The sequence below is a fragment of the Balearica regulorum genome, chromosome Z (assembly GCF_011004875.1).
Source record: "Balearica regulorum gibbericeps isolate bBalReg1 chromosome Z, bBalReg1.pri, whole genome shotgun sequence".
NCBI lineage: Eukaryota > Metazoa > Chordata > Aves > Gruiformes > Gruidae > Balearica > Balearica regulorum.
This window is the reverse complement of record NC_046220.1, coordinates 65084526-65109411: the sequence shown is the minus strand read 5'-3', so window position 1 is coordinate 65109411 and position 24886 is coordinate 65084526. Positions and strand designations below refer to the sequence as shown.

Here is a 24886-nt window from a genome sequence, read left to right as displayed (position 1 = left end):
TGCAAGTACCAGTCTGTTAAAATAACCTTTGAACAGTCCCTCTTGGACATTGTTTTTGGTACTGTATGTCTGGCCACCTGCATCCTTAGAGCTACTTGTTTGCAAGTTTGGGTTGCCCTTTGCCTTCAGGAGATTGAAAATGCTCCGTGGGAGGCAAGTGGTGGTATAACTGATGGCTGGCTTGAGGACCAAGAGGGAAACAGCGAGGAAGGGGAGGAGGAGTTCTCTGACTCTAGGGTTCAGGAGGTGCTGCAGGATAGAAAGGCTTAAGTACAGACATTTGCCTGTGGAGAAGACTAGCAACAACTGGACTTTAGTAAAGCCTTTGATACTGTCTTCCACAGGATTCTCCTAGAGAAGGTGGCTGTTCATGGCTTAGACAAGTGCACTCTTTGCTGGGTAAAAACTGGCTGGAAGGCCGAGCCCCAGAGAGTTGTGGTGAACAGAGCTAAATCCAGTTGGTGGCCGGTCACAAGTGGTGTTCCCCAGGGCTCAGTACTGGGGCCAGTCTTGTTTAATATCTTTATTAATGATCTGGATGAGGGGATTGAGTGCACCCTCAGTAAGTTTGCAGATGACACCGTCTTGGGCAGGAGTATTGATCTGCTCAAGGGTAGGAAGGCTCTGCAGAGGGATCTGGACAGGCTGGATTGATGGACCAAGGCCAAGTGGATGAGGTTTAACAAGGCTGAGTGCTGGGTCCTGCACTTGGGTCACAACAACCCCATGCAACGCTACAGGCTTGGGCAAGAGAGGCTGGAAAGCTGCCTGGTGGAAAAGGACCTGGGGGTGTTGGTCAACAGCTGGCTGAGTATGAGCCAGCAGTGTGCCCAGGTGGCCAAGGCGGCCAACAGCATCCTGGCTTGTAACAGAACTAGCGTGGCCAGCAGGACCAGGGAAGTGATTGTCCCCCTGTACTCGGCACTGGTGAGGCCACACCTCGAGTCCTGTGTTCAGTGTTGGGCCCCTCACTACACGAAAGACATTGGGGTGCTGGAGCGTGTCCAAAGAAAGGCAATGAAGCTGGTGAAGGGTCTAGAGCACAAGTCTTATGAGGAGCGGCTGAGGGAACTGGGGTTGTTTAGCCTGGAGAAAAGGAGGCTGAGGGGAGACCTTATCGCTCTCTACAACTGCCTGAAAGGAGCTGAAGCGAGGTGGGTGTTGGTCTCTTCTCCCAAGTAGTAAGTGATAGGACAAGAGGAAATGACCTCAAATTGCGTCAGGGGAGATTTAGATTAGATATAAGGAAAACTTTCTTCACTGAAAGAGTCGTCAGGCATTGGAAGAGGCTGCCCAGAGAGGTGGTTCAGTCACCATCCCTGGAGGTGTTCAAAAAACATGTAGACATGGCACTTCGGGACATGGTTTAGTAGACATGGTGTTGGGTCAACAGTTGGACTTGATGATCTTAAAGGTCTTTTCCAACCTTAAGATTCTATGATTCTATGAACAAGTGTTCATAAAGGCTAGTCACTACTGAGCAAGACCCCAACTGAAGGAATAAACAGGTTTAGAGAAACCTCTTTTTTATTTATGACATTTTTCTACCAGGAGGAACTGATTGTATTTATTCTGTAAGGCTATTAGTTTATTCAGAAAAGGGAAAGCAGCGACAGTATAAGATCATTTAAGAGTGAAAGAACACTCTGTTCCAAATCTTCAGCCTACAAAGCAGGTCCTCCAGTACAGCCTGGTAGGCACTGAAAGTCCTTTGACTAGAGACAAACTTCTAGATTTTTCTCCTTCTATGGAGTAGAGGTGAATACAGTTTCCAAGCAGCAGAGGATGCTTGGTGATACATCTCAGCAGCTAGAGTTAAGTGAGAGCTTTAAACAAAAGTATAATTTTCAAGAGAAGTGGAAATTTTCATGCCAGCGGCATGAAATACAGCCTGATCCCTTTTGCAGCAACGCACTTGGAAGACAGCGCCGTGTCTTGGGTTGCATTGCCCCCAGGAGCAGGCTGTCTTTCATTCTTTGTTCATGCAGCTGTTACCACTCCTAAGATGTCAAAATATGCAGAAGTTGTCAGTTTCTGGATGAAAAGCAGCTGCCTCAAACTCCATGTAGGGCCACTTTTGCATTTCCTTAATAAGAATGTAAGGTTCTTCAAGAAAACCTCAGAGATCACTTTCTTAAACCCTGCTTTTCTAAGGAGGGAAGGGCATGCAGCTCCAGTCAGTAGAAGGATTAAAAACCTTATAGAGCGTACAATAATCACCAAAGCTGGACAAGTAGTTACCTGCAGTGAGTAAAATTTATTCTTTTACATTCCACCTAAAAGTAAACTGTAGAACATGTAATTGGACCTAGTTGTCGCTGCTTCATGTGTATCTTATTCCAAATGCTGAGAGCTGATGCGTTTCAAGGTGGACATCTACATGTGGGGATTTCAGCTGGTGTAAACCATGGCTGGATGTCTTCAGGCATTTTTCATTTTTTAGTTTTGCAACGTGATCCAAATCCTTAGTTTTCTCTTTTAACAAAAATGATAAAGGGCATTTTTTTTAGATGCCATGTGCCTCCTGAGAACTGCAGGTTCAAAGGGCTTCTGTCATTTATTTCTATAAAGAGAGTTTTGGAAGAACAAGCTAACCCTTGGAAACTCCAGTTAGATACTGTGTTCTCTGTGTTGGATAGAATGATTTTGCATTTCCCCTAAAGGTCAGATCACATTACATATTCATGTTCTTATATTTCAGCAGAAAACTTAAATTGTATGTTTTGGGGGGCAGTTTATAGAGCAGTTAGCCTTTTTATAAAATATCTGGATTCATCTTGGAGGAGGAGAGAAGATAAATGTTCTGAACCTGCCAATGTAAATTAAAAACAAACCAAAAACAAAGACTTTTTGCTCCCAGTTTCTGTTCACAGTATATCAAACAGTACAGGGGTGGGTAGCAACGGAGCCTTAAAGTGAAAATGTAGCCGTGTGCAGGTGAGCTGGAAGAGCCTGTGCAGATTTACCCACTACTTATGTGTCATGGGTAGAAGAGCCCAGCAGATACTGGCTTCTCTACTACTGTTCAGCAGGGGGTAGGAAGCCCTGTAGAACCAGGAGGTTGTCTGGGGAGGAACCTTTCTAACACCGACCGTATTTAATTGCAGCGAGCCATGCAGATAAACTGAAGCCAAATTTGGACCATTAGTTATAAAGATCCTGCACATTCCTAGTGCGTTTTAAGGATAATTCCTTCTATAATTATGTATGCAATAGTTTCATTAAAATTTGCATTTTGAACAAGTTGATTATCCTATTCAAATTCGGAACTACTCAGATCTTTTATTTAAATGTCTGTAAAGGGAGCGAAACTTCAGTTTCACAACTGCTTCAAACTGCAGTGGCTATGGTAATTGAACCAATAGTATTTAGAAATACAATCACAATGTTTTAAATATATATATATATATATTCTACTGAGAATTGAGAATAAAGTATTTGCTGGTGATAATATTAGAAACGGGAAGGACTCTGTGCCTGTGAGAGAATTCCACAGAACAAACTTGCCAGTATCAAAGGGCAAGATGTTTGTGGTAAGAAAACTAATCTATTTGACCCAGTTTTTCTAACCTGCCAATCGACACGAGATTCCTGATTCACATTTTCTCTCTTTTTGAGCACAGGAACCCTGATTTCAGGGTACATGTTAGTGTCATGAATTTAATGCATAAAATGGATACGTGCAGATACTTTGAACTTGAAGAAATTTTGTCCTGGTGTGGATTGTGTAGAAGATTCTGAACAAGTCACTTCAGTATTTTTTTTTTTTGCTGTGTTTGCTAATGAGGATCATTCCTCATACTTTTTTCAAGATCAACATGATTATTTTACTAGATCACAACTATACCTTGGCCAGTGAAAGCTGATTGAAAAAGTCTTACTGAGTCTGAAAACCAGTTTGAAGTTACACATCAATATTTAAAATGGACTTGGAGCATTTGGAATTTAGTTACAGCTGCTATTACCTAAGATAACTTTGTTAAAGTAATCACTGGAAAAGATTTGTAGTAAGTAGCTGTTCACAGTAAGTGAATTACATTCATTTTTTAATAAATCATTTCATGCTGTTTTAGCAGAAACTATGATGTCTTCAGATATCACAAAGGTATATGACCTTGTTTCTTAGTAGTGGGGTAATACAAGCACCATAGGAGTAATCCCCTTGAAATCAGTAAGGTCATGGTAGATTTATACAGGCATGTGGTAAACAACGACAGAATTGAGATATGTTGTAATGGGGTTTTGCTGTACTGACTGTTGAAAATTTGACCTTGTTACACTTGACAATATTTTTATTTGAGCATGGGAGAATTTTCTCCTGTCCCCCACCTTCAGCTGGCAAAGTCTTTTATGTGCTGCTTGTGTATTTTCGTGTATAGGTATGTGAAGTGTTTTGCTTCTGCTCTGTGCATCTGTGAATTTAAGTATAGAGGCAGTTAAGGACTGAGAAAAAAGTGTTAGTTTTCATGGTATCTCGAAGATAAGGTTTTCTTTAAATACTGCCTTTTAAAATGTTCTTAAATGTTCACATACTTGCTATGTCAACTCTTGGCAATATCACCTGTATTTTAATGCCACTCCTAAAATTATGTCGTGGTCTTCTACTCAGAAGTATACTGGTCTAGTTTCTCCTTGGCTCTGCCATATACATGTAATCTGGAGAAAGCTGTTCAGCCTTTTTTCTTCTGTATCACAGTCTAAATGTGGCTATTAGCAGCTTCCTCATTACATGGCCTTGGTTAAGTTGTATTTGGGTTTGAAGTGTTATAAAAATTCGTATCACCTTTCTGCTCTTGTTTCTAATAGTCTTCACTATCTGCCCTAACAAAAGCACAGAGAAGGCTTGTTAGCAGAATTTTCAAATCATCTTTCTAATAGGAAACATATGCTAACAGATAAAAAACAAACTTCAGTATTTTTCAGGGCTTTTTTCTTTGTGTTTACTTTGGGAGTTCTTTGTGTTTTCCTCTGAACAAGATGGCAACGTCTACTAACAGCAGTTATTACATTATACCTGTGGACAAGCCAGTGATTGCACTTGCTTCAACTAATAGTCTCAGAATTTCTCAGCGGAAGCAGCCAAATCCCAGGCCAGGTCATCTTTTTTAGTGAATGTCCAGCTTTAACCTGTTCCCAACCATGACTCAGTACAGAGCTTCATGAAGTTGAATCAGTAAGTTGTACGAGCCATCTCTGAATACGTCCTGTGGGTTTTTTGGCCTTGCAGTAGGATCATGCATTAGTTGCTTCAGTTTATCAGGGGTGGAGGTAAACATTGAAAACTAGATCACTTTTATTTGAATTTATTACCTATGCAGAGGCAGTAGGTATGATTTTCCACCCGTTACAAATGCAGTACATTTATTTTAGGCTATATACCTGGTAGATACCTAGAGTTGGCATACAAGTCGCCTAAGCAGTGTTGTGCTTGGTGTCATTGGCTCACCTTTGCTGGCCAGGCAGTCATTGGCTGAGGACATCTTGACCTCCCTTCTTGGACCGTGCTGGTCCTTGGCCTTACTGAGCTGTCTGCTGAGCCTCTGGGGCAGGGTTTCCCTCACGGATTTTTCAGCTTCCCCCCGCCAGTGTTTTTTTCTCCTGCGTTACGACGGCCATCTCAGCAGTTTCAGTTCTGTCCTGACTTTTTTTTTTTTTTTAGTTATTATTTATTTGTTATTCTTGCATGGGTTCAGCTTATGTACTAGCAGAGCCAGGGTTGCACATCTGTTTCTCCCAAAACTGCACCCTGGGGCACAGCTACCTAAAGTCATAGGCATAGTGGGTTACAGGAAGAAATGCAAGTGATAAATAGCTATATAGTAACAAGTCCTACACAGAAAACATTGTGAAAGGTAGCCTTGTTTCTAATGCATTTTTACATTTGATGATGATGGTTATTTCTTTTCCTTTTGGATCCAGTAGAATAGTGAAACTGGGACACTACAATTCGGTTTTGCTTCAACAACGTGACTTAAACATTAAGAATATTTTAAAGTAGGGCTGAAATTGCAGTTGTAGAAAAACAATTAGTTTTGCCACATTTTATTTTACATGTACACTGGAAAATTAGGATTATAAAATGAAGGAAAAAACCTGTTTAAAATGTTTTATTTCAACATTGTATATTGCATTTAGTTCTGATTTATCTAATTACCTTTCTACCGTGTTCTTAGGAGATTCTTAAAAATGAAAATTATAGAGAAGAAATGAAACAGAAAATCAAAGATGTATCCGAGAAGGATAAGCTGCTTCAGGCCAAGGAATACAAGGAGGGACTTGTTGCTGGACCAGTTCATACTCAGGTTAAGGGGCATGCATCAGCCCCTTACTATGGAAAGAAGGAGCCTTCGCAAGATCCGACAAGCACTGCGAGTACCTTTCAACCGGGTTCCTGGATGCCACCAGGCAGTGGTAGCAGTCATAATAAATAAACATTTGTAATGTACAGATATCACTAATAGGTAAATACTTTGACAACATAAATAGCTATTATGTATAAGTGAGTGTGCAGTAAGTTAATATTAAAGCATTTATTTTTGCAGAACTGTTCAAATAGGCTTAATCATGACAAACTACTGTAAAATGTTTGGGTTTAATGAAAAACAGGATGTGTTACTAAGTTTGGTTTTGACAGTCGCTCTTCATCAGTTACTCTTGAAAAAAATCATAGGGAGAAGGTTTTCTAGGTAATTTAATTAAATATTTTTTTTTTTTCCTGGAAGATTGATTTTTTAAATTGTTTTTCATGTAATAAACTTTAGTTAATCAGCACACTTAAATTTTCCCAAACTTAGGCATCAGTTTTAAGGCTGTTCTTCAGAGTGCTTGCTAATTCCCTTGGCAGTGCCAGCATGCTTCCCTCTGGCAAGTGGATGGAAAAGTTGATTTAATTAACAGGAATCACTATGACTACACTAACTACGCACTGTATTAATCTTAGAGGCATTCTTGTAACTTAGAAAACAATCAACATATTCAAATAATGTTTGATTCGCAGCCAGCAGTAAGCACAGGATAAAATCAGGCTGAGTTAAACTGCATAGAACTACTCTAACTGAGGTTAGAAGCACTTGATAAAGCTGATGGAAACTAACAGGGTTTAGGACAAGAGATGGACATTAATTATATTTCAAAAAAACAAGTTAGTTTTTATTTCTGGTGTATGTGGGGACCTCCCTAAATGATTAGATCTATTTGGCCATAGTTTAGATACATAAAATGTGCAGATTATTTGCTTAGAGATGATGTTTGAGAACTTCAAGTCAAAATAAAGACCACACAATTTTAAAAAAAAAAATATCAAATTTATTTATGCAGTGCATCCTTCGTCAGTTCCCATCCATGTTTTAAGCTACGTAGGTATCAAAGGTGGAACACATGCACATTTGACAACACTTGATACAGAATGTGCAGACTTAATCTCATGTATTTCTAAAATGCCAAAATGTCATACTCTAATGATGCTTGCTCTGACCAACAAAATTGAAAGGGGATCAACAGTACTTCACATTTACTTTATTTCAGCCAGACTCCCCACTTCTAATCCCCATTGGTGTCAGCCAGCTCTACAGGTCTCCTCATTTGAACAATGGTCTCATTTTAAGGTTTTATTTTTAAATACAATAAAGGACTAGATGCTAGAAAGCACAACTCTTTGCTGCTGCTTAGAAATATGCTAAGTCTAAAAACCTCATGACTGCCACGAGCTCTTTAGAACTAGACCATTAATAAAAATTAGGCTTTGAAAAATTAATCGCTTCTGTTAGAAAAACATAAACTGGAATTAAGGTTAAATAATTTTGGCGTATTTACAATGCAAACCCCACTCGGACTTTTTCCAGCATTTTGCAACCTCGAAGGCAGCAGTTTCAAGGGCCACGAGAACAAAGATCCCACCTAAACTCAGAAGGTCCTAAACCAAAGCAGCCCGGAAGGTTAGCAACTGGGAAGAACTACTGTCACCAGCATGCACGTCCTTCTCCTGTGCTCTCCCACAGCCACCTGCTATAGGTCACTAGGCCACCTGGGCCTTTGGTCTCACCCTCTTTATGGGGCATAAAGTTTCTGAAGGCAGAAACAAATTAATTACAGGTAAAACATTCAGGTGATCATTAGGGAAACCCCAAATATAGTAGTATATTTTGTAGAGCACGAGTGGCCTAAGACAAACGAACATCATAAGAACAAGCAATCGGTTTGCTAGAGGTTGGGCTGAATTTAAAGACTGTTGACAGCCAATAGTTCTGGAAACAGGAAAAGCTACATTAGGTTCTTTATGCAGACAAGCCCCACCACCAAAAACACTACAGCAGCCCCTATGGGCATACAGCTGAATGAACATACGCATATGCAGTGTCCTTAAAGGAAATGAGTAAGGTATGCTACCTAACCCTGAAGCTAGCTAGCTCATCTCTACAGCTCTGCAGAATGTATACCAAAACTTGCCTTTCTGTAATCCAGTGTACCATTCATATTTTCCCCATAATTTTGACAATTTTAGGAAACTTGTTAAGTCATAGCTCAGGTAAGGAAAAAAAGAACTCTACCTCCAGAGCCACCCAACAGATTAATTTTTTAATTTAACATACAAATTTAGAAAAGCCACCTGCACCACAAGTAGTAGATTACATGACTGTAACAAGTGTCACCTGGGCAAGCTTTAACACAAATCATTTCAGCACAAAAAATACATTGAAGAGATTCAATTTCATACTTAAGAAATAACAGGATCAAGTATCAAAGGACAGTTACAACACAATGTACAAGTGTTTCATTTAAAAAGTGTGTTCTTTGCTCAAGGAAGGCCTTTTTTTCCCCATTTAATCCTTCTTTGTTCGTTTGGCTTTTGCAATATTCTCCTGGCGTTTCTGTTTCTTCTTTTGCTCTCGCTCTCTGGCCTCAATCATTTTTGCAAGCTTCCACGAAAGTGCTGCACTAATTACAAACAATGGCGTAAGGGCCAAGATCACTGTAGTAAGAAAGCCATATGGGTCCTTTGCAGCCCACTCCACGATGTATTCAGCCCAAGCCTTGATATCCAACATTTTTTCTCCTTTTCTGTTGGGAAAACCCTATGGAATAATTAAAAAATATTTCCCGAGTATTCAGAAAAATAAAAGCTAACATACACAGCAATTACCATTTTAATATAAGTCATTACCTTTCATTATTAAAGAGCAAACTCATTTCTTCTAGAAGTTAAAAGAATCGTATAGTACGTGAAAGTAAGCGTAATGCGAACTGTTGACCCTACCAGAACATACGGTATTTACAAAACAGGTAGGCATTTCCAACAGAGCTTCAGACACTAACAAGAAAAAATTGCTACATGGAAAAAGAGGCGAGGTCTGTGCTGCTTTGAAAAAGAAGGAAAGAGAGTCCAGCTGGCCTATCTTTCCACAGTTTTACCAGGCAGGCGAGGGAGCCGGCGCAGCGCTCTCAGTAGCGCACTACCCATAGTCGGCAAGTCAAAAACAACATCAGAACTGCCGGCCGCCAGCGCCGCCCTGCCGCGTGCGCCTGCCCGCGCAGAGGGGCTCGGGTCGCCTGCGAGCGCCCAGGAGGGCTGGGCAGGCCCCGGGGCCCCTCGGCCACGCGCACACCTCCCTGCGGCTCCCGCCGCCCGACACCGCCGCTGGCGCCGCCACCCTTCCCCCACCGCCCCGCCCCGCCCCGTAACGGCCGGCCGCGTGCCCCGCCCGCTCCCAACGGCCGCGCTGTGGAGATCCGCCGCGCCGCCCTCACCTGCGGCGGGGGTGGGGGCCCAGCGCCGCCTCGGGCACCCTCCGGGCGCCTCGAGCGACGGAAGGGTGGCGCCGAGGTCCCTGCGGAGACAAGACACAGGTCGTGAGGGAAAGGCGCCCGGCGCGGCCCGTCCCCGGCAGCGCTCCGCTCCGCCCGGCACAGGTAGCGCTGCTCGGGGGGGGACGACGCGGAGGATGGCGGCGGAAACGCATCGCCGGGGCGCGAGACGGGGAGGGGTGGGGGGCCGTGCTGTCCCGCCCCCCCTCACTTCCCTCCCGCCGCCCCCCCGCCACAGCCCCACGGTACCGCTGCCCTGGAGGGCGCCGGCCTGCCGAGCGGAAACAGGAAGCAGGCGCCCGCTCCGCCCATGCCGGCCGGGCGCGGAGGAAACAGAGTCCACCCGCCGCCGCTGGCTAGAGCGGCCCCGCGGGGCGCCCTACACGCCTCCTTCGCGCCCGCTCTCCACATCGCCAGACGTCACTCCGGGGGCGGGGCCACGCACATACGCACAGACCTGGGCGCGGGTGGAGCGTCCCCGCCCTGTCACGCCCCCGTCGCGAGTGGGCGCCGCCCCGCCCGGGCCGTGCTCCCCAGTGAGGGGGCGGCGGGGCAGCGGGGCTGCTTGGCGTCGCGCTCAGGCGTCTGCCGCTCGTTTGGAAGGGGCTGTCGCCAGGAAAAAGGAGTCGTCGAGGTATATGAAGTGTTTTTTCGCATTGTAAAATAGCCCCGTTGGGGCTGGCGGCAGCGCGCAGCTCGAACCCAGTGACAGTCTGGCAGCGATCGGGGACCCGCTGGGGCCAGCGCAAGTGTGGGCGCTGGTGCCCTGCGTGCACAGTGCTGTCACTGCTCTGTGACGTCTCCGTTTTCTCTCCCGTTATAGTGCTGCTCAAGGGCGTGGTACGATCTGGAGGTAGAGCACACGTAACTTTTGCCAGTAGCTTGGCAAGACACCGCATGTATCTCCTGCACCTTGTGGGAAATCCTGCCCTGCCCTGCTGGTCTGTCGGTGACGGGCTCCCTGGGGCAGAGGTGCTGTGCAATAGCTAGCCGCTTGCTGCTGTCAGAGCTGTGCTTGTTGCACTGCTCCCCTCTGAACTGACCTCAGCAAAAATACCCGGCTGATCTCAGTGTAATCTGCCTGACTGTTCAAGCCTTTAATATTCTCACACAAAATTTAGGGTTCTTGCAATCACTTAAATTGTACTGATCGGTTCAGGAGTTCCTTTCTCTATAGCGTAACAGTAAGTGCCATGAGGGCGTTCTACTTTTCTATATCTTTTATCTCTGTGAATATTTATATTACTTAAAGGGCAGCAAACAGGCAAATAAGAAATATATTTTGTCAATGAGTCATTGACAATAGATCTGACTAATCTAAAATGCTTTAGATTGAGTATGTTGAATGCAACTTTGTGCTATATGCAAATTTTCATTATTTGTGCATTCTTACTCAAAACCTATCTGTAGTGTTCAGGCCCTTGTAATATCTTTTGAAAATGGAAGGGAGTATTTCAGTTAGAAGGGACCTAGAAATGTCATCTAGTCCAACTAACTGCCTGACCACTTCAGAGCTGACCAAAAGTTAATATCCTTAATAACATGCTTTAACTTTTGGTCAGCCCTGAAGTGGTCAGGCAGTTGGACTAGATGATTGTTGTAGGTCCCTTCCAACTGAAATATTCTGTTCTACTCTACTCTACTCTGTTCTCCTCTTCTCTTCTCTTCTCTTCTCTTCTCTTCTCTTCTCTTCTCTTCTCTTCTCTTCTCTTCTCTTCTCTTCTCTTCTCTTCTCTTCTCTTCTCTTCTCTTCTCTTCTCTTCTCTTCTCTTCTCTTCTCTTCTCTTCTCTTCTCTTCTCTTCTCTTCTCTTCTCTATCGGCATTGTCCAAATGCCCCTTAAACCCTGACAGGCTTGGGGCATCAACCACTTCTCCAGGAAGCCTGTTCCAGTGCTTGACCACCCTCTCGGTAAAGAAATGCTTCCCAGTGTCCAGTCTAAAACTCCCCTGGTGCAGCTCTGAGCCATTCCCACATGTCCTGGCACTGGATGCCTGGGAGCTAGGTAGAGAAGAGAGGCCCAGCCTACAACCTTGACTGAAAGCTGCAGTATTAGGAATGAAGAGGTGTTATGGCTTTACTACTTGATGGGAAGGCTTCATCTGGGGCTTGCTTTCTACCAAATTCAGAGGAATTCAACCACAAGGCCACAGGAGATCAGGGTACTTGTTTTGCTTCGCTGAGTTACTGAGTTGTTGTACTTTTAAGTTGTCAAAGAGAGAACAGAAATTCCAGAATTCACTACATCTCAAACAAAGCACCACGATCCTTAGCAAACCATGAGAATACTTTAGAAGACCACATTAAGCATATGTTTATGTTAACCATAATTTTGGCAGTTAACAGCTACTTTGTAAATCTGTACTTTCTTTAATATCTCATCTGGAATTCCTTCAAATCACCCTGTTCTGTTATTTATGGCTTTGTATGTGGCAGTGTGTATTTTAAGACAGACACACTTTAATTTTGTATCTGTCAGTTACACGCAGATGAGCGAGAGAATTGGAGGGCTTAGGAAGGAGTGGGAAAGAATCCACCGATGAAAGATCACATTGTTTGAAGTGTGAAAATCATGATTCATACCAAACATATAATGGTTTACCTAGATGTCATTCCAGATATCTAGGCTAGGAGGGAACTTTACTTAGGGTGGAGTTAAGCTTTTCAGCAACTACATAACCTCAATGGCAGCCGCTACAGAAGTAGCATAAAAATATAATACAGTATGAATTTATGAACCATCAACTTTTTGATAAAATTAAATCACTAGTTAATTTATATATACATACACACACATATATGAACAGCATTAAAAGTGCCATTTCAATGGAATTTCATGAGAGCATGCTGGAGAGGACAAGCATTACTGTTCATTGTTACACTTTCAAAGAGGGAGTGGGCAGAGGAATGGAAACAGCACTCCAAAAATCCAGCAGTAATAAAGTAAGATACAGTACAGAGAAATCTGCTGAGAATGTAATACAGGCATGAAAAATGGGAGAGTTACTTGCATGAAAGCAAAGCTTTTCCCACGTCAAGAGTGACTGAAGAGACTATGAGTATTTGAGTGTGTGTGGTGAAGACAAGCTTTGAGTAAATGTATTCATTTCACTGAGATGTGTTGACATGTATCAGTGTTCCAGAATCATTGTATATAAGGAAACTACTAAATATTTCATGCAGTGTGATCTCTAACTATCCTTTTATCATTTGTAAATTCCGAGGATAAACTAGTTCCTTGAAACTACTTTTTTTCTACATACAGCATGAATTCTCCAATAATCTTTATGTATACTTACTAATGTCCCGGCCATGTTGTACTCCACCTGCTGAATGTCCCAGTTACCAGAAGAGCTAGGTGAATTCTTCTGCCACTGCACAATGGTGTTTTTTTGAAGAGTTTTGAAAAGTAACTCGACTGTTCCTTTTTTTCTCCAGCCTGTAAAATCTCTAAGCTGTAAAAGCTTTACTGGCACTTTTTTGACCGTGTATGATATATCCACAGTATGTGCTGGCCAATAAACATTCTGGTTTTTATAGTTTTACTTGAGCCAACGAAACTCCTTTGTACCACCAGAGATTAAGGGTTCTTCTTCTGCTACAAATCATTGTTTAATAACATTGCTGTTTTATGTTTAAGTTGATCTGCAGTATATCTTTATTCTGTAAATTGCATGATCAACGTCATATATTTGTAGTTTGGCTACCATTCAACACAGCTAGGTCTGAGTATCCAAGACAAAAGTAGTCAAAATCATGAGTAATACTGCTGCTCTACTTAATTCACTTCAAACCATCCTTATAAATTGTTCTGCTACTATATACTTTTAAGGATAGAGCATGTGTTGGGACAGTGCACAACCCATAGGCCAAGTAACATGCTGCACAGTTTTTTATCTTAAGAAAGTGATAGAACATAGAAGTATGTTTATCTAATATTCAATTAAAGAGTGATCAACTGCTTCTCTGCTCTAAGTGGACTCATTTATGTGTTAGCACTGTTTTTACTACCCTTATAATGAATGATAACTGAAGAACTGAAGTGTGTCAGGCCTTATTCTATCCTTCATTTGTTCCTAGTTTAGGTCTTCTTACAGTTCAAAAAAGGGAAAAGAATTATTGAAGTACAAATGAAAGTTATTCAAACAATAGACATACGTTGTTCTCCTACATCATCACTGCATTGTGATATGGTCATGGCTGATATGGGTATTAGCTGGCTTCTGGGTATTCTTGAGTTATATTAAAGGGAAGGAGAGAAAAAAATCAGCATCAATACAGTTTTATAAATCCTCAGAGCTTTTCCCAGATGTAGCTTAGAGTAGCAGTTCAGGTAAGAAAGTGGATCATATACCAACTGTGACACTAAGCCTGGGCATATTCTGAAAATTTTAGGCATCTCCACAGAAGCCTGATCCCCCGGGAACCGTGGAGAGAGGCAATGGAGAGAGACGGGTGCCTCTGAGCAGTGATTGAGGGCCGCCGGGATGCCAGTCACTCTGAAGCTGCCTGTTTCCTCTCACGGACCGTAGAGGGCACTAAGGATTGCATTCCCAGCTTAAACACCTCAGTTAAATGCCAAACCGAAGTGCAAGGAACCCAAACCAAACAGTGGGTATCCTTCGGTGAATCAACTCCACGTCTTTATGCATATGTAGGTGGTAACGTTTATTCACCTTCTTAAAATATTTTGAGGTTGTTGAATAAAAGAAGCAGTGCCAGTGTGACTATTAGTTTAACTTTTAGGATTCAGATTTTCCTTGATTTTGTAGAAGCTCAACAGGCAATTTATGCCTATTACAAAGTCATATGCAAGTAATGGATCTAAACACAGTCTTTCTGAATTCAGGGAGTATGGGTGCAGTTCTAATACTACTTATATTTGTGGTCTTACCCTATTTTCTATTACAAAAACTTACTAGAAGTTGGTATTTCTAGTGGGTAACTAGACATCTACCCAAAACTGTGTACAAGTAGGTTCATTTTGTGACTTCTTCAACAGAGAAGCCAACGTTGAGGAGACTGATTGACATTTCAGTCTTAAACAACGTTCTTTTTAGAACTAAACTGATGCACACTCTAAGGTAAGAAACTTAGCCTGTTCTGTATGTACTATATATGTTCTGAGAAGATGTAGAGAACCAGAACCATGTTTCTGTCTAATCCATCTGTCGTGGTTTAACCCCAGCCGGCAGCTCAGCACCATGCAGCCGCTCACTCATTCCCCTCTGGTAGGATGGGGGAGAGAATCAGAAGAGTGAAAGTGAGAAAACTCCTGAGTTGAGATAAAGACAGTTTAAAGCAAAAGCCGCGCACACAAGCAAAGCAAAACAAGGGATTCATTCCCCACTGCCCATGGGCAGGCAGGTGTTCAGCCATCCCCAGGAAAGCAGGGCTCTGTCACGCGTAACGGTGACTTGGGAAGACAAATGCCATCACTCTGAACATCCCCCCCTTCCTTCCTCTTCCCCCAGCCCCTTATATGCTGAGCATGACATCATATGGTATGGAATATCCCTTTGGTCAGTTGGGGTCAGCTGTCCCGGCTGTGTCCCCTCCCAACTCCTTGTGCACCCCCAGCCCACTCGCTGGTGGGGTGGGGTGAGGAGCAGAAAAGGCCTTGGCTCTGTGTAAGCACTGCTCAGCAGTAACTAAAATATCCCTGTGTGATCAACACTGTTTCCAGCACAAATCCAAACCATAGCCTCATGCTAGCTGCTATGAAGAAAATAAACTCTATCTCAGCTGAAACCAGGACACCATCACATTTCATAGCAGAGCTGAGCACAGTTATTATTTTTCTAAATTCTTTCCAAGAGCAGTAGAAAGTAATGTTACAGCTTTACTAAATGTCACAGCAGCTTCACCAGGTCGCAGTGTCCCCACATGGAATCGAACAAATGTCCCAAGATAGTGCATGTAAGAACCTCTTTACTTGAATCATTGCACTCTGCATATGGTGTAAGAATGAGGTCCTGATACTTGCAGTAATAATAATTGTACTGCATAGTGTTTCAGTGCTCTGCAATGTTCATCACATAGCCAGGGAGTATCTCTCGCAGCTGTTCTAGTGTCCTTGATAAATTCTAGTTGAAGTAACATGTTTTCATAAACAAAAATTCCTTTTCACAGCTCCAATGATTTTGATTTTCTTTTTACAGGGTACCACAAGGATTCCTGGTGATCCAGGGTAAAGGTGAAGTTTGAGACTCTCATTATAGGATATACTTTAATGTCAGGACTGCTGTCATAACAAAGGACCCTAATTCTAATTTCTTATTCCTTTTTGGGCAAGTAGACCTGTATGCTATGATAGATTTTTCCCTGTGTATTATGTGGCTGCCATTTTCCATATGAACATGGTAGTATGTTTTTTGCTTATGTGTGTTTAGAAACACTTTATAAAGTATTGTGAGCATTCTGCTGATGAAAGACACTGTATACATCTTCAGTACTGATAATGAGTGCCAATTTCAGTATTAAATTATCTTATAAGTAGTATGATATGAGTCACTGAGATCTGAAAGACAACCAGCATTGTTGGCTACTTCCTGATCTGTCTTATATGGCAAGAAACTGTTGTCAGTGAAAGTGGGAGTCTGTACCTTATTTGAATTCTTAGTCCTACAGAATGGAATGCTATAGCAGTCTGTAGCATTACGTGTACATCCCTCCTGCCTTCTGCTCAGCAGAGAAGCATTCTTTAGCAAAACAGAAAATTCTAATATGTTCTCTTACCTGATTTGCGTGTTAGAGTTAAAACACCTGAAGTTAAAAGCTTTTCAGTTCATTCTTAGCAAAGTGGAATGATCAAATGTAAAGGAACATTGCCAGGAACAGATGTGGTGGGTTGATGCAGAGGAGGCCAGGTGCCCCCAAAAGCTGCTCTGTCACTGCCTCCCTCAACTGGACAGGGGAGAGGAAACGCAACAAAAGGCTCCTGGGTCGAGGTAAGGGCAGGGAGAGATCACTCACCAGTTACTGTCATGGGTAAAACACTCGAGAAAAATTAATTTAATTTAATTTGTTACCAATCAAATCAGAGTAATGAGAAATAAAACCAAATCCTAAACCACCTCCCCCCACCCCTCCCTTCTTCCCGGGCTCAACTTCACTCCCCATTTCTCTCCCTCCTCCCCCCCAGCACCACAGGGGGACGGGCACTGGGGGTTGTGGTCAGTTCATCACACGGTGTCTCTGCCGCTCCTTCCTCCTCAGGGGGAGGACTCCTCACACTCTGCCCCTGCTCCAGCCTGGGGTCCCTCCCACAGGAGACAGTCCTCCACCAACTGCTCCAACATGAGTCCTTCCCACGGGCTGCAGTTCTTCACCAACTGCTCCAGCGTGGGTCCCTTCCACGGGGTGCAGCCCTTCAGGAACAGACTGCTCCAGCGTGGGTCCCCCATGGGGTCACAAGTCCTGCCAGCAAACCTGCTCCAGCGTGGGTTCCTCTCTCCATGGGGCCACAGGTCCTGCCAGGAGCCTGCTCCAGCGTGGGGTCCTCCACGGGCTGGAGGTAGAATCTGTGCTGCACCATGGACCTCCATGGGCTGCAGGGGGACAGCCTGCCTCACCATGGTCTTCTCCATGGGCTGCAGGGGAATCTCTGCTCTGATGCCTGGAGCACCTCCTCCCCCTCCTTCTGCACTGACCTTGGTGTCTGCAAAGTTTCTCACATCTTCTCTCTCTGGCTGGAAAAGCTCCCACTAGGTTTTTTTTCCCCTTCTTAAATATGTTCTCACAGAGGCACTACCACCGTGGCTGATGGGCTCGGCCTTGCCCAGCAGCAGGTCCGTCTTGGAGCCGGCTGGCATTGGCTCTGTCAGACATGGGGAAGCTTCTGGCAGGTTCTCACAGAAGCCACCCCTGTAGCCCCCCCACTACCAAAACCTTGCCATGCAAACTCAATACACTAGCATATCTAAATATCAGTCAGTCTTGACATGGATTTTGTGATCTGAAACACCTCAGCTTCAGGATCATGTGTTCACATGATACTGCATGTTCAAAAGGCAACCCCAAATATATGTGATTCACTGCTATGGAACTTATACTCATTTTCTTCTTCCTTAAATTATGGGAAATAATGTTCTTAGAAATGCCCTCACAGCTGTCATATCTCACTGACATAAATTTACCTTTATCATAACAGCAGTGGTCAGTTTTGCAAAATGTATAATTGAATTAATTGACATGCATATCAAACTGAGTAACTGTCAGCTTGCCTATCCTTGCCAATGCCAGGTCCCCTCCTAAGTTTCAAACATATGGAGCACACGCTTAGAACAGGCATCACTTAGCAAAACCAACCAACTAAAATTGTGTAACTTAGATTGCCACCAAATATGGTACTATGCATCTGATTTGTTTAGAAGCAGCTTGGTAGCCTAGCTTGCAAAACTCAGACAGTTGAGCTCAGGCAACTGACAATTGCCATCAAGATGTTTCATTCCTGCAAGAAAATCAGGTGCTTTTTCTTCAACTGTTTCTCCATTCTGAGGAACACAACCCCAATAGATTCGAATGCTCATCTGATTTTCTCTTGGTAATGGAAAGCCTTTATAGAAGTGATCAGATATGGTTTTAAAGGTGAAAATGTTCTTTCCTGTATGCATGCTTTTTAAGACCCATACCCACAGAATTAGCATAGGAATTTTTTTGGTACTCTCTAGATATTCATGGTCATACTTGGCAGCAAGGGCAGGTTCACTCTATAGGGAAGGTGAGTGAGGGGCCAAGGCAGGCAGGACGCTGGCCTCACTGACGAGGGTGTGTCATGGGTGAAGGTGTTTGACACAGTTACGATTTAGTCAATTCAAAATTTATTAATAGGATTAGTTAAATCAAAGGTTGAATTTTAGCAGTACTCAATGATTGACTAATTTTAAAGATTTACAAGTAATTCAGTAAAATATATTATGAACAAAACAGCAACTTAATTGAAGATTCGAAGATGACAAGATTCACCCTAACTTACTACAAGGTATCTTAAATCAAAGTTTATAGATACATATGTGAACATAAAATATAAGACAAACAGGTACAAGTAGACAAACAGGAATGTTTGGGCCCAGTGATATATGACACCCACACTCGTAAAGGCAAATGTATGTATTTAAATACATATCTAAGTAGAGGTGGGTGAAAGAAGCTAGCTTATAGTTAAATTTTTCTTCTTTGGGTTTAGAGGAAATGCAATGTGTCAGTGTTCCTCAATGGGAGATAGTTGAGACTGGAGGAGGCTGGCTTCACCCTGGCAGATGATTCTCATGAAGTTCATTCCTGAGAGGTGTCTTAGCTTGGGGGTGGATAGTGGTCACAGCCCGCTTGCAATCCAGGAGAGCTCCAAAGGGTCTCACTTAGAATCACTGTTTATAGAATCCAAGATAATTGACTTTTGTCGGGTACTTTTCCACTCCAGGCAAGCTTGGATGATGACATATTCTGGTAATTTCCACCAGGTGCACAGACTCAGAACTTTTCTGGCATCTCCCCCTTTTGGGCCATGGCTCAAGTACAGGTGTACCAGTCTGTCAGGAGGTGATCAATTATCACTATTGTTCCAAAGTAATGAGGGAATAAGAATGTCACGGTTCAAGCACAGGTGTACCAGGCCATTCAAGCACAGGTATACCAGGCCGTTCTTGCTATGCAGCGAGCAAGAACCAGACACATTAAGGGGGCGCCTTGACGCTCTGGTCTGCTGCTCAGGTATGTGGCTCAAAAAAAGGGGAGAAACTGTGCCAAGTACTGAGCAGCTCAAGAGAGGCGGGGTTGCACCACCACTGGGTGCAGTCCCACAGTACTTGAGCACAAAGAGCAGAGCAGGCCCAGTGATAGTAGCAAGGTTCAGCCAACAGTTCAGATCACCAGGCAAGCCTGTAGTGATGAGACAGGTCCAAGATCAAGCCAGAAGGTGAAGTGAACAGGTCAGCTCCTGAGTCAAGAGTCAGGAAGGTAGATGACCAAGCATAGACCTTCCTGCAACAAAATTCAGGCAGAGACTGAGAGCAAGAGCCCAAGCTTAAAAGCAGCTCTGGAGTAAAGGTGGACAGGACCTTACTCTCCACAGCTTTTTCTCACACCACTCTTTCTACACAGCCCTCTGACTCAAGGGCACAGATCTGCATGAAGCCAGTGCTGAGCTTGAGCCACAGGCAGCTAAATCATAGAATCATAGAATCTCTTGAGTTGGAAGGGATCCATTAGTATCATCGAGTCCAACTCCCTGCTCCTCGCAGGACTATCTAAAACTAAACCATATGACTAAACGTGTTGTCCAGACACTCCTTGAACTCTGACAGGCTTGGTGCCATGACCACTTCCCTGGGAGCCTGTTCCAGTGATTGACCACCCTCTCTGTGAAGAACCTTTTCCTAAGGTCCAATCTGAACTTCCCCTAATGCAGCTTCATTCCATCTCCTTGTGTCCTGTTTCTGGTCACCAGAGAGAGGAGAACAACACCTCTCCCTCTGCTGCCCCCCTTGAGGAAGTTGTAGACTGCAATGAGGTCACCCCTCAGCCTTCTCTTCTCCAGGGTGAACAAACCAAGTGACCTCAGCTGCTCCTCCTAAGTCTTGCCCTCAAGACCTTTCACCATCTTGGTCGCCCTCTTCTGGACACACTTTAATAGTTTGATGTCCTTCTTACATTGAGATGTCCAAAACCTCACACAGTACTTGAGGCTGGGCCACAATACCTGGAGAAGAGGTGCACTTGTGGTCCTAACAAAGCTTGATGAACCAACTGCATGTTTATTTAGTCAGAGTTGACTTGCTTTAATATGTAGATAAAAATTAAGATCCACACGTGTAATTTTGGGCATGGTAAGGTAAACTGTTCTGCCTATAGATGATACAAGTTAAGAAGCTGTCCTCCAATGTTACTTGCCAAAGCTCTTATGTGAGGCACCACTGTCCAGCTGGGCCTGTGTTTTTAATTGCTCTCTAACAGTTGTGTCAAAATTATCTGGTTTACTACCGAAAAGATGTTTGGGATAACTGTTTAAGGTGTGTTTAAGATAAACTGAGTCATTTAACAGACCTGGGTTAGGGAGCAATTACATATGCACTAATGCTGGTAGGCCTTTGGGGGAAGCAATCTCTTAATTCAAATTGACTGTGGCTAGATCAGGATGTCTAAAATGTCCTTACATGCTTCATGCTCTAAACCCCCTAGTTTTGGAAATTAAGACTGGAAGGTATCTTCTGAGTGGATTAGTCTTATTACAAGCTATTGGGGAAACTCTGTCTTCTAATCCCTTTCATAAACTGATCAAATTCAACCTCTAAAATATTTTTTATTTTATAATATTATTTTTTAAAGGGTTTGTGCAGATTTTCTTTATTCTGGAGGTTTGTACCTTTAAATTTCTGATCTAAATGTATTTATAGCCAGTTTATAAACATTATTTTTTTCATGCCAGCATTGTCCTCTAGTTTCATAGAATGACAGAATGGTTGAGGTTGGAAGGGACCTCAAGATCATCCAGTCCAACCTAAGCATGGATCACCTAAAGCAAGATGCTCAAGACCATGCCCAGTAGAGTTTTGAGTACTTCCAAGAGTGGAAACTCCACATTCTCTCTGGGCAACCTGTTCCAGTGTTTGGCTATCCTCACAGTAAGAAAGTGTTTTCTTACATTGAAATGGAATTTCCTGCTTCATGTTCATTACCTCTGGTCCTTTCTTTGGCCATCAAAAGGAAGAGCCTGACTCCTTCTTCTTCGTGCCCCCTCTCCTCCTTCCCAGTCAAGCATTTGTACAGATCGGTAAGATCCCTCTCAGCCTTCTCTTCTCCAGGCTAAACAGTCCTGGCTCTCTCACCCTTTCTTCATATGACAGATGCTCCAATCTCTTAATCATCTTCACAGACCTCTGCTAGACTTGCTCTGGTCTCCTTGTCTCTCTTGTGTGGGGAACTGGACAAAACACTCCAGATACCCAAGTTTGTCATCAACACATTGCTTTTTTATGCCAGGATTATTAATATAGAATGAGCAAAAGAGATTCTGAAGATAAAAAATTCTACTAGGAAACTTTAAACTTTATTTTTCAACAATAACTGTTGTCATCTACCATTTCTTTACTTGCAATAAACCCTATTTTATAAGCAATTTCTTTTGAATACAACATTTCTTTTGTTTAAAAAAGTCTTTTTTATCAAAAACTGTGTTGAGTAATATGTACCTTTCCTAAATTTGTGTTTCATATCTTCCTCTTTCATTAAAAAATGCCTTAAATAATTAAAAGATAACTTATTAAAAAGAACAGAAAAAGTATGAGTGATTATTGGAAACTTCTAAAGAAGATTTTACTAAATGTTCCAGAATCAAAAATTAGATGACACAGTTTAAAAATCCCATTTAGAGAGAAAATAAAAGCAGCCATTTTAGAAATAATAGATATCGAGAGATGGAAAACTAAACATTAATTCATATTCTAAAGCAAAAAGTAGGAACTGCGGAAAGGTGGTAGGAGAAGTAAGTACAGGAAGATGAGCTTATAGGCAGCAGTTAAGGATAACTGGACGTTTTGATTATATTCTCTTCTAATAAAAGAAATGGTCCAGGAACGCTTGAAATGTTCAGTAAATATTTATGATCTGCATCTGGAGAAGAGTCTTGTTTATGGCCTAATATGTGCATGTACTTACTTATAAAGGGATAGGTCAGGTTTACATATCTCAAAAGGACCCTTTTCCAGGGAATGAATGATTTTATAAAGAAGCTGGTTTGAAGAAATCTCATAGCCAGAATCAAACAGGAGGTAGAATAGATGGTTTCTTAGGGGGTTTCTTATATTACACATTTAGTGAACATTCTATCGAATTGAAACCAGTGCTTCTAGTGACAATGACGCCAGCTGATGGTGGCACCTGAAGAAAATTTTTGCCTCCTGTACTTAGTTTTTATTTTCAATTAGAAAATGTAATTTTGTCACTATTGCTTTTGACACAGTCTTAGTCAATAGTATTTTACATTGCATAATGATCCTCCAAATTAAGGGACAGGATGTTTTTGCTATTCTGTTTCTTTTTATTTCCCAGCAATACTATCTTTCATCTAGCTTGGATGATGAGGTAGGTGTTCATGTTGTCACATCTCTTCAAGTTGTTTGGTCTGATATTTTACACATTATATAATGTTTGCTGGAGAAAGCCAGTGGCTTTGGTGTCCTTTTGGAATGGCAATGTTTCTTAATGTGGTTGAAGACCATGATTCAGCCTAACCTTTGTATCACGTGGATACTGAATTACCTACTCTCACATTTCAAGACTCCTTCAGCTTTATACAACACAATGTTCTTGATTCTGAGTCTTGCAAGTAAACTGTGATTAACAAAGAAACACCTGCACAACTAGGAATATTTCTTCCATTCAAAGCTTTGCTTTATTTCTCTCCTTGAATTTTATGCTTTTTCCTCCGGTTTGCTTCTGAAAACGGAAGCCTTCTCCTCCCTGCTCCCATCAGGCATACATTACAGAAGGCAATGTGTTTTCTCCAAGGAAAGCTTTCACTTCATCAAAAATACCACGGAAGTATTCCAAAAAACAGAGGGAACACTTTTTTCTGTTCTGATTCAAAAACATTTTCCACATTAGTTACAGTCCTTTTCAAGGCAGGGAGAGGCGGGGCCCCTCGTTTTCATTCTTGAAACATTTTGAACCAAACAAGTATGTTTATACTGAGCCCTGAAGTTTAACTACTCCGTGGTTGTTGTGTTTATTTAATTGCTCAAACATTTCCACTGGAAATCTTGCGCTCTCCATTTTGGAATGGAGAACTGAGAGACATGTGAGTTCTGGTCGTTCCCACAGACTGCCCCAATAATTGCATTGCCCACTCCAACAGTGGAAAGAACAGCCCTCAGACTCCTTTGTTAGATGAAGGATATTCATGACCAGTTCTGTCTTGCTGATGTTGGTATTTAATTTCCTATTGACTTGACTGGAAGGAGAATCAAACTCACAGAAATGAGAGTGAGAGGCACGATACAAGTTTTATACCCACAAAACCATTACTTACATCGGTCTAGGAGAGGCAGGTACAGAATTGTTTGACTTTTTGGAAACTGCTGCTTGATTTCCCACCACTGGAGAATCTGCAGGAAAAAAAAGTTGAAGGCAGAGGAGAGGGTGGTTTGAATTGCTCAGAGATGATTGCCTATGCTGAATTTGCATGTTAGGCAAGTGCTTTACAAAATGCCTCTGCCTCAGGGAGCTAATAAATTAAAACAGATGCACATAACAAAGACAGGTAAAACAAGTAATAGGACTTCTTTGCACTGCACTTTCCTCAAAAAGCACAGAATAGTTGTATCCCAATGCCCTGTGTCAGGGATTCAAACTAGATCCCTTAATGCTAGCAGTGGCTGACTGGGCAGGAGATCGTCCCAGACATTCTTTGCTCTTTAACGTCCTGGTAGTGCCAGAGAAGTATAAAACATCTTTAGTGTAACTGAGGATTGGGGTCCCACAATGGTAGGTTTGTTGCTTCTGTCATAGGAAATGCCTGTATTAATTTGTAAACACTCCCATAAATCACAGCTGGAAAAAATTGTGTAAGTTAAATATCTTCACTTTGCTGCCATGCGGTAGAAGTTGGGGCCTTACTGGCTACTTGCCCTTTGGAGAGAAATCAGAAATGTGATGTTTGGAAATCCTCCAAGTACAATTTCTGCATTTACACTGTATACATCCTTTGTGAGAGGTGCTGATAAGCCACACCCACTCAATTCTGTTTTCTCAGGAATATTCAGTCCTGATTCCAGGCAGTTCCCTGGAAACTACTTTTAACATGACTATGACTTTCTACCAATTCCAGGCTGTGCAAAAGTTCCCCACAAAGAATCTGCATTATAAATAAACCCTACGTGACCCATTGGGCTACATGTTTGTCTCTTATGCTGTGTTTAGCATATTTCACCCTAACTTGAGAATGCATTAAAAAAATTATTGAACACAGTATAGTAAATGCAAATGTAATAATGTAGTGATTTTATGAAATGATATAAATTTGATCCTCACTTAAAAATAATTTTTTATTATCTGTCCTTTGGGTCTTTGAAATATTGGCCCGTTAGCTA

The 24886-nt window shown here is 42.4% G+C and overlaps 2 protein-coding genes and 1 long non-coding RNA gene across 3 annotated transcripts in view; 2 read left to right on the top strand and 1 right to left on the bottom strand.

Annotated features, from left to right (window-relative positions):
• Nucleotides 1-7297, top strand: part of NDUFAF2 (NADH:ubiquinone oxidoreductase complex assembly factor 2) — a 72352-nt gene extending 65055 nt beyond the window's left edge. Inside the window, exon 4 of the mRNA XM_075739446.1 lies at nt 6174-7297. Coding sequence (XP_075595561.1) covers nt 6174-6431 — 258 coding nt within the window. The 3' untranslated portion in view covers nt 6432-7297. The remainder of the gene's footprint in view (nt 1-6173) is intronic.
• SMIM15 (small integral membrane protein 15) lies at nt 7291-9044 on the bottom strand. The gene has a single exon (XM_075739449.1). The coding sequence runs from the start codon at nt 9042-9044 to the stop codon at nt 8820-8822; it is 225 nt and encodes a 74-aa protein (XP_075595564.1). The 3' UTR covers nt 7291-8819.
• A 722-nt stretch (nt 9045-9766) lies between these two features.
• Nucleotides 9767-14523, top strand: LOC142599393 (uncharacterized). Its single transcript, XR_012832943.1, has 2 exons — nt 9767-9906; nt 14196-14523. It is a non-coding gene; the product is annotated as an uncharacterized LOC142599393 (long non-coding RNA).
• The last annotated feature ends 10363 nt before the right edge of the window (nt 14524-24886 follow it).